General features: G+C 32.3%; 1 protein-coding gene and 1 long non-coding RNA gene across 2 annotated transcripts in view; one reads left to right on the top strand and one right to left on the bottom strand.

Moving 5' to 3' along the window:
- The window catches only part of LOC115244394, a 56,074-nt gene extending 45,998 nt beyond the window's left edge, over positions 1–10,076 (top strand). The window contains exons 11-18 of the mRNA XM_029821990.1: positions 362–670; positions 1,589–1,625; positions 2,763–2,905; positions 6,460–6,789; positions 7,396–7,401; positions 7,499–7,933; positions 8,103–8,576; positions 8,661–10,076. Of these exons, the coding sequence (XP_029677850.1) occupies positions 362–670; positions 1,589–1,625; positions 2,763–2,905; positions 6,460–6,789; positions 7,396–7,401; positions 7,499–7,933; positions 8,103–8,576; positions 8,661–8,732 (1,806 nt within the window). The 3' untranslated portion in view covers positions 8,733–10,076. The remainder of the gene's footprint in view (positions 1–361; positions 671–1,588; positions 1,626–2,762; positions 2,906–6,459; positions 6,790–7,395; positions 7,402–7,498; positions 7,934–8,102; positions 8,577–8,660) is intronic.
- Positions 10,077–10,380: 304 nt separating this feature from the next.
- On the bottom strand, positions 10,381–13,013 carry LOC115244395. The gene is made up of 2 exons (XR_003885376.1): positions 12,195–13,013; positions 10,381–11,246 (listed from the first exon to the last, which is right to left on the bottom strand). It is a non-coding gene; the product is annotated as an uncharacterized LOC115244395 (long non-coding RNA).
- Between the last annotated feature and the right edge of the window lie 852 nt (positions 13,014–13,865).

A 13,865-nucleotide genomic window follows, 5' to 3' on the forward strand; every position in this document is an offset into this window, starting at 1 on the left:
TTTTACTATCTTTACCAATTTTTTATTTTGGTTTTCTTATTAATATAAAAATATATATTTTTTTAATAAAGAAATATTTATTTAATTTTTTAAACTAAATTTTACGCGATGTTAAAAAGTATCTTATTTTTTTTGCTAGACTTCTATAACCCCTTAATTAAACAACGAAGTTATAACGCACATTTATAACAATATACATATATATGCATACACTGTAACTTCTTCTACTAGGTAATGTCGAGGCGGTGGCGGTGCGTTTAAATTTAGGTGAAAAGGGATACAAATAACGCGCATTTCCCGTATATTCTGTACAATTTGATTGGTATCGGTGTTCAATTAATATCGTCTTGGTGTTACACAGGGGTGGAGGAAGCCTAAAACTAGGACAATGTTACCGCCAATGAATGCGAAAGTCGCTACACCAAAGCAAACCCCTCCCAAAACCTTAAGTGTCGCCCCAATAGAAACGCTAGCGCCTTCCGAGCCCGTACCCTCGACGTCTACCTCGATCTCCCCACCTCCCGTAGTATCCGTTATACAATCGTCGTCTTCTAACGAGTGCGAAGTAGCTACTCCCGCGCAACCCACGTCGAGTCCGCAGAAGACCCCAGTCAAAAACTCTCCCTCATCCCCTCAGAGCCTCAAGGAATCCAACAACAAGGTGAAAAAGGTGCCCTTTCAAATGCTACCACGGAATATTTGTTCTTACTTAGAGACTGTAGATATCTATATCTCTCTAAGTGCTCTTTGTAATGAAATATTGATGCATGACAGTATGCTATTTTTCTGTTGCTAAATGAAATAGGTACTAATCAGCTTAAATATAATATATGTCACATATCAATCTCTTTTTAAGTAAAATTTTCAATATGATAATACATAGGTACAATTGATAGTTACTAAAATATTATTGATAATATAGTTAATATACACATTTTAGCAAAAATAATTTTTTACACAATAATAAAAAAATTAAATGTATTTAATAATATTTGATAAATAATTAATAAAAATGTTTAAGCTGATTTTTTTTTATTAAAAAGGAGGGTATTTTTTTGTTATCCGATTACTTCACAGCTTTTCTTCACAGCTTTTCTTCACAGCTTCCGCTTATTATGCTTTTTTTAATTTGTAACAGAAATAGCTTTAATCCTGTGTTTATAGAAATAGTGCATATTGAATAATTTTTTCTTGACAAATAATGCAATAAAAATGAAATACTATATAATTTTTTCCTGTGCTTTGCGGAACGAAGTAATTCTTATAATTGATTTATAAAAACGGAAAGGAATGAAAAGTCAGTAATATTTAGAGCTCAGTTCATAATATTATTATTTCTGATACTATTACTATTGCTTTTTTTACTCTACAGTTTTTTAATACTTTTATTTATTATAAATAAAGAACATGTTAACATATTTTGTTTATTGGCTTTTTTATATAACAGTTATTGCATGGTTAGCATATTGTATATATACATATATTCTATTGCTTAAATGATTAAATATATTATATATCTATGAAATTTGTCACTATACTTGTCAAAGTCTTATCTGTGATATCATGCAAATTACGTTTTGTTTTTCAGGATAAGGAAGGAAAGAAGAAGAGCAGAAACAAGGAAGGTACTGTCACACATTTCTGTCAATATTATTCTTTTCCCGATACTTCGTAACGATTTTCCCCAATTATTACGGATATTAATAATTATGATATTAATATAATATTTCTTTCTACTGCTTGCATGGATGTATAAATTCGGCATCTTCTAATCACTCTTATATGGTAGGTATTCTTTTTTTATATCTGTATATATTCCTTTTTGTTAAAAAAAATTAAAATATTTAATTATTATTATTACTATTAATAAACTTTTTTTACTTAATTCATTATTAACATTATTAACTTTCGTATGTAGTATGTATAATATCATACTCTTAACACTTTTATTATATTTCTTGCTCTAATTCAAGGTCTATCTATCCATATCTAATAATATTCCGTACGCATGATATATGTTTTATGAGACTATCTTTATGTACATAAATATCATCTGTAAATCTCGCTAGGAGGTTTGAAAAGTACGTTCAAATGAGATAATTACATTCTTCTGTTTGTGTTTCTTGATAAGATCGGCAACTGTATTGATAAGCACTATATTCAAGAGTTTCACTATCAAGGATTCAGAAGTTATGATCTTTTTTATACTTTGCCTCTTCTCACCTAAAGTGCTTTAGGTGGGGAGGTTGAGTGAAGAAGTAAACAATTTTCAAACCTTACTCACATAAGTGTTTATAATCTTTTACGGGACGTAATGTTCAATGAATATGAAGTGACTGTGCATTTCAAGCGTATATTTGTCGTGCTTACATACAATCGTAAAATAAATTCATCTTTTAATTAGGCACAATATACATAACTTCTCTATGAATAGTATAATAAAAGTGGATATTAAATATAATAAAATAAAAGCGTGCGTGAATATAATAAAAGTGGAAAACAATTCACTTCCATCAAGATAATCGGAAGATTATAAAATATCAAACTTGATAATTTCATACGCTACGCGTAGAATATGAAAAACATAATGATAACTGAAGATTCGAATATGCAAGGATCAAAGACTCTGATATTGGATACTGTACCCAAGTCCTCTGTTAAACTACCTGAATGTTCTTCCAAGCGCTTAATTACCTTTGGCACAATAAATTGTGAAAAAAAAGGGAAAAGTACTAAATGGTATATTTCTGTGGCGCTTTCAGATTTATTGAACGATCCGTCAGTATTGATCGAAGGTGTCCTGTTCCGTGCGAGGTATTTGGGATCCACGCAACTGGTATGCGAGGGTCAACCGACGAAGTCAACTCGAATGTGTCAAGCAGAGGAAGCCGTTTCCAGAATAAAGGTACATATGCGAAAACGCAGTCTTTCCTTTTTTAAATTTTTTTTTTTTTTTTTTTTTTAATTTTTTATTTATCACGTTATCTCAAACGTTTCTCCCCTTGTGAACTAATGTTATACAGGATATCCCATATAGATAGGCACTACTATATTCTTTGTAAAAAAAATTAATCTATTCCAGAAACGTACCAATTTAGAAATATTTTATTTTTTAATATATATATCAATATTGTATTATAAAAATATAAATAGTCTTAGTTATAATAGAATTACAAAAACTTTTGCACAAAGAATCATATGAAACAGTAAATATACTGTATTGGTATATTCAAAAATGGATATACCGAAAACAGTTGGGAAAATTATGTCATAGGAAAGATGCTTATGTTTTACAAGGACTCTACCTTGTATGGAATACCCTGTATAGCTCGCATACGAGAAACGTGAGTATATATATATATATATACACACACACATATTTATGATTATATACAGATATGTATATATAATAACATAATATTCATAATAACGTAATATCTCGTATGCAAATAGAGTATATGAGAACACTTGTTTCTTCTAAAGATATGCGAAACGTTGAAAAAAAAACAAAGATCATCGAGTATGTACACAGTACAGTATGAGTTATTAATTGTGATGTATAAATTACTTAAAAACTATACATATATTATTTTCCTAGAATGTTTGTTCTAAAGAGCAGAGTAACTACTAATTAAGTCAGCATCGAGCGATATATCTGATAGATAATGCATCCACGTCTAGTAAATGATATGTTGTGTTTTGTTTAGATCAGTAGCATTAAGTTTGAAAGATGCATTATATAGTTTCGAATACAAGATGCGTTAGAATTTATATATAAATTAGAAATGTTCCAATTGTTACTTTTTCGACGCGACGACTGTCAAAACGAAAGAGTCCTGTGCATTAGAAAATCTCTTAGAGAACGTAAAATTGTTTCTCCAGGGACTATTAAAATTAAACTATAAATAAAATAATAATAACCATGATAAAATTAGCAGCATGCTCTGAATGCTTTATACTATTTTAATTTGCTACTTAATTTGTAGTGACCAACAGTGCAATATTCTCATCTGCAATATAATATGTATTTCAGTGTTAAGGTTTTTAACTTTTTGAGGACTTTTAAGATTGCAATATTTCTTGATGCGCAGTCGTGAATTGAAAAACTATAGCTAGAAAATATTATGATAGTTATATTTTAAGGAATTTACGCGCATCAAATTAGCGTATCTTCGCCAAATATTTCAGTGCCATTGTGTGCTTTGAGATCCTTAATTTACCTCAAATGGTTAAAATGCTGGAATCTTATAAGTGATTAGTTAAACCTGAGAGTTTTCTGTAGGAAAGAGTACATACTGTCCGTTAAGTCGCATCGTTCGTACTTCAATTTCGTAGACGAAAAGATATGCGTGTTTCAACATCTTAGACAGTTATCGAGATACTCTTTTAGAAGATAGACATACAGATCATATTTATATAATACCTACTGCATTTCCGTTTTCCGGTATTGTATATTTTTATTGATAATAAGCTCTGCGATATATCTTTTTTTTTTAACTACACTTAGTCTCTATGATTTTTATAATTTGTGATAGAACAATATCCAAGGAAACTGTCAATATTAAGCGAGTAAAACAGTACATTCTTTCCTCCTACTCTTAGGTTCTGCTCATAAGCAATCAAACATCAGCATTTAGATATATATCACAAGATTATGTATTATACTTCATTTTCTTTTTTTTATGCGATGATCATGAAAAACTGCCATCGCTCTTAAAACGTTTCTCCTTTTAGAAGAATCTGAATGCTGATTTCGATTATGTGATACAATTAATCTAAATATAACTGTGAACTGGCCGTTGTGCAAAAAGGCCTGAATGTTTCAGTGTAGCGCCCCCCTTCCTCACATCACCAACACCACCACCACCACCACCACCTGACCACCGAACACTGTCATCTTCTCAGTGTAATTTTGATGTGATTTCTGTGTATCTGTCAATCTTTCTCTCTCTCTTTTTACGAATATATATTTATATATATATATCTCTGCTATCCGCTTGCTATATCCGCTTTCCTGTAGATTCTTGATTGATATATTTCACAGACAAAAAATCCGTCTCGCGGAAGATATTGGTCTACTCAATAATTACATATTTTTATGTTTTACCTCAGATTCAAGATAAATCGCTGTAACGCATCAGTAAAGAGGAAAGAAATTGGGAATATAAAAATCAAATCTAGATAACACAACGATACCATGTTATTTTAATATGACAGTATCCTATAAGATTAGCCTTATGCTTATGTATTTATTCGTTTAATCAGATTTTATAAGAATGTAGGTGATTAAAGATTTTACGATATCTTATCGTAGCATGATGAGATCTTACATAGTTGAGTAGACCAGGATTGGATGGAAATATTTTTTTAGTTTCTATCGTTGTAAAACTATTTTAGTTACATGCTAAGCAGAAATTAAAATGTTCGGAAATGATGTCTTTATAATTGAGCACGATCTCGCAAAAGTAATTTCTGACTCTTTTGAAATGTCTGAGTGATTGTGAGAACAGAAATTGTGGCGTTAATTAATTTTTTTGATAGTATGTGCATGATAATTTATTATTAATTGCAAGATTGCTAAGCTGTGCTCCATTATATATACTAGTGTAATAATAAAGGGACATGCAAAGATTGAAGAGTTTATATGAAAAATTTAACTCTTGATGATTAATATTACAGAATCATATTTCGATAAAGCTTTCTAAAATAAGTCATATTATTAGCTTATGTGCCTATTTGATGCTTTCGAACGGTACTAGCAAAGGAACTTTTCTTATGCTTGCATCCAGATCTCTGCATTTGCTTTTGAAAAGGCATACTTTTTCAATCGAAATTAATTATTGTCGCCGAAAATGATAATTCTATATTTTTATCTCGATTGCTTATATCTCCTTGATATTTCGATACGGCATAATTGGCGCTAATTGAAGAAACTGAACTGGTTTTTTTGCGATAAGAGAGCCCAGGCTTCGAGTTCTGAGTTGCTAGATAAACATTTGAAGATTGATGTAGCCAATTATATATATTAACGCTATTTTATATGTTTTATTTAATTGCAATTGTCGCGTATGCTTGTTCGTCAACTTTATTTACATTTACCTGTAACATACGCTTGCACGTTGCACAGCTTCTAGATACCGTGATGATACGCTTGTTCGAGAGCAAGATGAATGCATAATGAAAGTGGCAAAAGTGTATGTACACGCCATCGAGCTCTGCTGCATTTATATGTATATGTGAATGACTTGACTCGATATATACAGATAGAGGACACAGAAGCATGAGTCACTGTGCATATGAGAGAAATAAAAAAAACAAAAAAAAACAAGCCGTACGTTAGCAACTCGAGAAATCATGAACATATTGGCTTTTTGCCTCTCGTTTTGTCGGTGGTGCGTGGCAAGGTGTGACTAGCAGAGCCTTTGTTTGTTTGTTTGTTTGGCGCGTACATAACGGAAGGATGATGGGCCGATGCAGGCAACGCTCTTAAACTATGGGGGGCAGCATGGGTATGGTCGCTGCAGCATTGCCTCGCAAGGAAGCCTAGAGGAAGACGAATGCGACTCGAGCGAAGAACTTATAGGAAGCGCTTCTGGTGGGGGCCAGTCCGAGTCGCACGCGCTTGGGGCCCACCAGCCGAAACTGGCCCCGATCAGTGGCTGCTTGGGGCCCACGACCGTTTTCAGACTACAATTTCTCGGGTCGGTGGAGGTGGAAGAGGAAGGGGGACGTAAACGGCGTAAGCGCCTTAAGAACCACATGGTGGAGGAGGCTGTGACAAAGATAAAGGTCCGCCCTCATTGCCCTTCATGTCCCAAGACAATCATCCCTCGTTGTAATGTCCGCGACCGACTGTCCTTTGATTCTTGAAAGAACAGTCGTTCGACCCCCACCCGCATTTTATCCCCCTATTGATTTATAATTCGACACTGCGCATCAAGTTTTACTGGTCGTTTCGTCTCTTAACTTGAATTTTATTTCATTCGACCAAAATTTGCAACAATTTCCCGTATAATCGCACTTTTCAGTTACTTAAAACTCACATTATCTGCGTATTACACACAATGCACATGTTCTTTATAAATCATAGCGACCAAATCTCTTGCAAGTTAGATGTTGCGCCAAAGTTAGAGGGGTTGTATAATCGTTTACCTCTATTTTTTTCTCTCTCTCTCTCTCTCTCTCTCTCTCTCTCAAACTCTCAGGTTTGTGATAGCGTCGTTAATGATTATGCTTGTACGGTTCACTACAATGCACTATTTACTTACCTTATTAGACAATTAAGCGCGCTGCGTATGTGTTTATAATCTGTCATATATAATATATCATACTCGAACACATAATTTATAATTAATTACTTTCTACTCTGTTACACATGCTGCTTCCTTTCGATAGGCATTGGTACGTATATTCTCGCGGATGAAAATGTATATGTGATATATATAGACATGATTAATTTAAGATATTTTTACAAATAACTCTGTGATATTATTTTCAGGCACCGGACGGTGATACTCAGCCAAGTACGGAAGTAGATCTCTTCATATCGACGGAAAAAATTATGGTTCTCAACACCGATTTGAAAGAGATCATGATGGATCACGCGTTGCGCACTATTTCGTACATCGCGGATATCGGTGATCTAGTGGTGTTAATGGCGCGACGACGCTTTGTGCCGCACGAAATGGAGGAAGTACCGAAAATTAATCGTACTCCGAAGATGATCTGTCACGTTTTCGAAAGTGAGGAAGCTCAATTTATAGCACAAAGTATCGGACAAGCGTTCCAAGTAGCTTATATGGAGTTCCTAAAGGCGAATGGGATAGAAGACCATAGTTTTGTTAAGGAAATGGATTACCAAGAAGTGCTCAATTCGCAAGAGATATTCGGTGACGAGTTGCAGATGTTTGCAAAGAAAGAAATGCAGAAAGAGGTACTTTTCAAATTCTTTCACTCTTTTTATTAACTCAATTAGGAAATTTACATTTTGTAATGATTTAAAATCGAGGATGCATTTGGATTATTTTATCCCAACTCGTCTGAAATTAATAATTAAAACTTTATAATTATGGCGAAATCAATATTATATTTTCTGCTTCCAGGTAGTGGTACCGAAAGCAAAGGGAGAGATCCTCGGTGTTGTAATCGTTGAATCGGGATGGGGCTCGATGCTGCCAACCGTAGTTATAGCAAATCTGGCGCCGGCTGGTGCCGCTGCTCGTTGCGGACAGCTTAATATTGGCGATCAGATAATAGCGATTAACGGTGTATCATTGGTCGGCTTGCCTTTGTCCACGTGTCAGACTTATATAAAGAACTCGAAGAATCAGACGGTCGTCAAGCTGACTGTCGTCCCGTGTGCACCGGTCGTCGAAGTGAAAATCAAGAGACCTGACACCAAGTATCAGTTAGGATTTAGTGTACAGAACGGAGTGATATGTAGTCTATTGAGAGGCGGTATCGCCGAAAGGGGTGGAGTTCGGGTTGGTCATAGGATAATTGAGATCAATAATCAGAGCGTTGTCGCTGTACCGCATGAAAAGATTGTTAATCTTCTGGCTACATCAGTGGGAGAGGTACGTAAGATGGCTGTATGTTGTATGCTTCTTGTTTGATAAAAGAAGAATTATCACGAATCGAAATATTTTGTTCTTTTCTAGATTTTGATGAAAACGATGCCCACGTCGATGTTTAGACTATTAACCGGCCAGGAGTCACCGGTGTACATATAAAAGCGTTCAGTTGCCCGGCTGATGCGTAGTGAACAGACAATACATCCGCCATCCACTACCGTACACTATCCGCTCTACTACCTTTACTGTACAGATTATTCTACGCAAGTCTATGCTTTGTGTTTCGATTCTTATTGGGACAATTCGATACATTCACCAGCTCCTGCTTAGTAAACAAGATTACATAGGTACGTCGCAGAAATGTTATTAAATATTTACTCAAGCATAATTTATATGATTATCATAAGAGATATATATATATATATACATATAATACTATTTAATGAGATTCTCTATAACATAAATATGTTTTCCTGAGATTTAGAGCGAGAGATATCTTTCTCAATATTTCTTATATACATAATATCGGCGTTTATTACATATTATTCTGAATAATATATATAAAAACTGCGACAAAATTGTCATAATTTTGACTTGTTCACGAATGAGTAAAGCGATAGAAAAATATTTTTCTTTTAAATTTTTAGTATATAACATACTCTGTGTTACAGAGAATCGCATTATTAGCGCCAAGGAAGATGATAGGTGATGCAAACAATGCAGTTGCACATGATTATAAATAGCACAAAGCTCTTTACCAACAGCTGGAGCAGGGCTGGAACTGTATATTATGTAGTTTAATGACATAGTAATATTTATAAAAAGAATCTCCCTCTCTATCTCTCGTGTGGGAGATACTTTAAGAGCTGAAGCGTTTTATTTAATCTTTTTTATCTTTAAAAGGCCGGCGAATACTTGCGGCTTGGTGCCCAGCAATCTTAATTTGTACTAAAATTACTATCTATTGTAGTAAACTTGGGATGCGTAAATCTCGTGATAAATAACGATATAGTAATTATAAAGAAGAGGGCAGTAAACAAGGATCTTTTTTTTAACGAGTAATTCGTTTTACAATATATCAAGATGACTTTTTGCAAGTGATTCATGCGTATATCGAAAAAGAGAAAAAGATTATTTATTAAGTAGATCTTGTATGCCTATGTACTACTTGATTGACGCTATTCTATAATGCTCAGCCGTATCGACAATGAAACTATAATGTGTAGCACACTCACTGCGTGATATTATTTTTCGACATTTGAAAATTCTTCGATTTGTATAATAATCCTCAACTGTAGCGGGATTCAGTTACTTGCTATCAAGAATTTTCGGTATCGTTAACTAGCGTCAGCCAATGGCAAAAGCAATCGTGGTGAAAAGTGCAACTCTCATAGGCTATTGCTCGCTAACGACACTGATAATCATTGCTAAGATATTAGAGAATCCTGCTACTGATTACCGTTCACAAAAAATTGGACAAATTAAAAAAAAAAAGAAAAAAAATTATTTGTTTCGAATATTGCTGTAAGTGTACAATTCCTTAATAAACGTATAGTTACGTTATACTACACATTTTTTAGGAAAAGTACATGAGTCGTTTTATTTTTCACGAATGTAGTAAGCTACAAGCTTGTAAAAAATTATATTGTCCCTAGTAAGTTGCATTGATCATTCGCTTCTTCGAGCATACATTGATAAATATGGAGAAATGGCTGTGTATTTAAGAATCTAGATTTTATAGATATAAGATTTCATTCCATTTAGATACTTTAGGATAGGGATTTCTAAACTTTTGAATCTTGCATTTTCTTTTCCTCTCTCTCTCTCTCTCTCTCTTTCTACCTATATCTCTTTTGATATTTTAGACATACTTGTACATTAATCTGACTCGCTTTGATGAAAACTCAATGTCTTCATTAAATTTATGATTTAAAGTTTGCTGAATTTTTAACTTAACATTCAGAATATAAGCTATTTAAATGAATGATTACAACAATTTTTTTCTTATATCCTATCAGATATCTTAATGTTTTTTTTAAATTCCCTCACGTTAGCGTGATGCGCGTTTCAATCTGTGAAATGGTAATTCCAAGTAATCATATTTTGCAGATTTTTGTGAAAAATTGATGAAATGAACTAATGATACAATTAAGAAACACATTACCATTAATAAACTTTCGATTATCATTAATGTAATTCAATTTTGCAAAATAAAATTTCTTTCAATTCACTTATTTTTCGCAGTAATCTGCAAAGGCTCAATTCATAAAAATAGTTATAGTAATAATTTTAAAAAAGGCTTATATATACATATATATAGACGTGCATCTTATTCATATAAGCTTGCAGCAAGTCTTCACTTCAACAAGTATAATACTTATATGTAAAATATGTAAATTATACTCAATTTAATAGGCTTCTCTCATTGCATAGGCATACAAAATGAATTCTAGCTCTAGCTGACTTCGTCAATGGAAAATTTCTTCTAAAATATACAGACTAATGACTTCTATGTATAACCCAATAATGCAATCTCATCCATTCCAAAGCAACGCAACTCTCACCAGAGTCATACTACTAGAAACAAAAAAAAAGAAAGAAAACGCTCTTCTATATAAATACTATATGCCACAATAATCTAAGTTTTATCTATTTTTACTGAAGATTTCTCACCTTTGAACTATATCTAGATTTTAAGATTTCATTCCATTTAGATACTTTAGGATAGGGATTTCTAAACTTTTGAATCTTGCATTTTCTTTTCCTCTCTCTCTCTCTCTCTCTTTCTACCTATGTCTCTTTTGATATTTTAGACATACTTGTACATTAATCTGACTCGCTTTGATGAAAACTCAATGTCTTCATTAAATTTATGATTTAAAGTTTGCTGAATTTTTAACTTAACATTCAGAATATAAGCTATTTAAATGAATGATTACAACAATTTTTTTCTTATATCCTATCAGATATCTTAATGTTTTTTTTAAATTCCCTCACGTTAGCGTGATGCGCGTTTCAATCTGTGAAATGGTAATTCCAAGTAATCATATTTTGCAGATTTTTGTGAAAAATTGATGAAATGAACTAATGATACAATTAAGAAACACATTACCATTAATAAACTTTCGATTATCATTAATGTAATTCAATTTTGCAAAATAAAATTTCTTTCAATTCACTTATTTTTCGCAGTAATCTGCAAAGGCTCAATTCATAAAAATAGTTATAGTAATAATTTTAAAAAAGGCTTATATATACATATATATAGACGTGCATCTTATTCATATAAGCTTGCAGCAAGTCTTCACTTCAACAAGTATAATACTTATATGTAAAATATGTAAATTATACTCAATTTAATAGGCTTCTCTCATTGCATAGGCATACAAAATGAATTCTAGCTCTAGCTGACTTCGTCAATGGAAAATTTCTTCTAAAATATACAGACTAATGACTTCTATGTATAACCCAATAATGCAATCTCATCCATTCCAAAGCAACGCAACTCTCACCAGAGTCATACTACTAGAAACAAAAAAAAAGAAAGAAAACGCTCTTCTATATAAATACTATATGCCACAATAATCTAAGTTTTATCTATTTTTACTGAAGATTTCTCACCTTTGAACTATTCTGCTTCAAATATCAAGAAGTGTGCAATGATACAAATTTTGAGATTCCTGATGTCTGATAAAATTTCAATGCCAAAGTACATTAAGTAGTAAAGCGAAACGGAACAGCAAAGTATGCATAATTTTTGATAAAAATTATTCAGATTTTGTCTGTGAATGTGTGTGTGCGACTACTTGAAAATGGCATGTTCTGATTTGCAAGGAAATCAAGCTTGTGTGTTGTCTTCACTTCTGATATCATTCAGATACATAAAGTGTTTGAAGAATAGAGTTCAGGACTTGGTAGTTCAAAACGAACGCGCACTTATTTGTAAAAAAAATATCTAATTTTTTAACATAAATAAAAAAATTGACTTTTTGGGGCAAGTAGATCATTTGTATTACAAACTGTATTATAACTTTATATCAAAACTGAAAATTGTTTGCGTCTTCTGAAGAAAGAAATAACTTTCAGTTTCGATAGTAATTTTTCGATTCATATATTGATTAGACATATTTTCGTTAGCTTAATGAGTGCTTTATATTCTCTGAGTTCTGAATTCTTCATTATTAAACACGCTATATAAGTCATAGAATTTATGTGTTCACATAGTGTCATAATATGTGTATTATAAAAAAAAGCCATACTTGTCTAAACACAACGGAAAACACTAATTTTCTAATAAATAAAAAGTGTTTAATTTTTTGCAAGATTAAGACCATGTTATGGACATTTTTTCACTTAATATATATAACAGATGAGTTATTTGTATTATCTAAATTTTTAAGTCAGATCTCTTCGATTATACTAATATATCTTCAGAGATCTCATAATAAGTTAATACTCAGCCATCACAAGCCACCCTGATTGCGTGAATGTGTCTAGCCACATTTTAATAATATCTACAACTTATATGCTGTCAATCTGGCCATGCATGCTCATTACTTGTCTGTTTTTAGAAATGAAATGTATTATTAAATTATAATAGTTTTTTCGTTGTTCTAAATGTTAAGTATCTCTTATTTTGATACTTTAAGGATATGCAAATTATTAAAGTGTGGCTTATGTCGAAGTATTTATTAAGCATAAAGTTGTATTAGGCTTGTTTAATATTATTTGATATTCTCTATTCATCTGAATTTTTTCCTTACAATCTTTTTCTTTTCTAGCTTTTCTACGGTTATTGGTGAATTATGTATGAACGAATGTAAGGAGAGAAGATGTATAGTAAACTCTTGTTCTCTCTTTAAATTTAAATAAGCATATACAGTTGTTAAATAAGAAAATTTCGTCGTGCGATTATTTCCAAGCATTGTACGATATTTGTACGATCACGCTGGTTCTTTAACGAAGGCATGGCGAATAATGCCTGATTTATGGTATATATTTGTTGACAACAAAGCATGTGTGTTTTATATATATCATTAAGCCTTATAAAATAATAAATAATGATCGTGCAGAGTCAGTACGAATGACAGATACAAATTTGCCAGTCAGAATCGTTATGAGATAATTGAAACCAAGCCATTTTCTCGTAACAAATAATTATATCTTACACACATGTATTATAAATATAGAGCTTGCGCTGTAGCTTCACCAGTCATGAAAAATGCTACAAGATATCATGACTGTCTTTATCAATGTTTGTGAGTGTATAATAAGTTATAAATTATAAGTGAG

This window comes from Formica exsecta, unplaced genomic scaffold, assembly GCF_003651465.1.
Source record: "Formica exsecta isolate Colony F162 unplaced genomic scaffold, ASM365146v1 scaffold82, whole genome shotgun sequence".
In the NCBI taxonomy this organism is placed as follows: Eukaryota; Metazoa; Arthropoda; class Insecta; order Hymenoptera; family Formicidae; genus Formica; species Formica exsecta.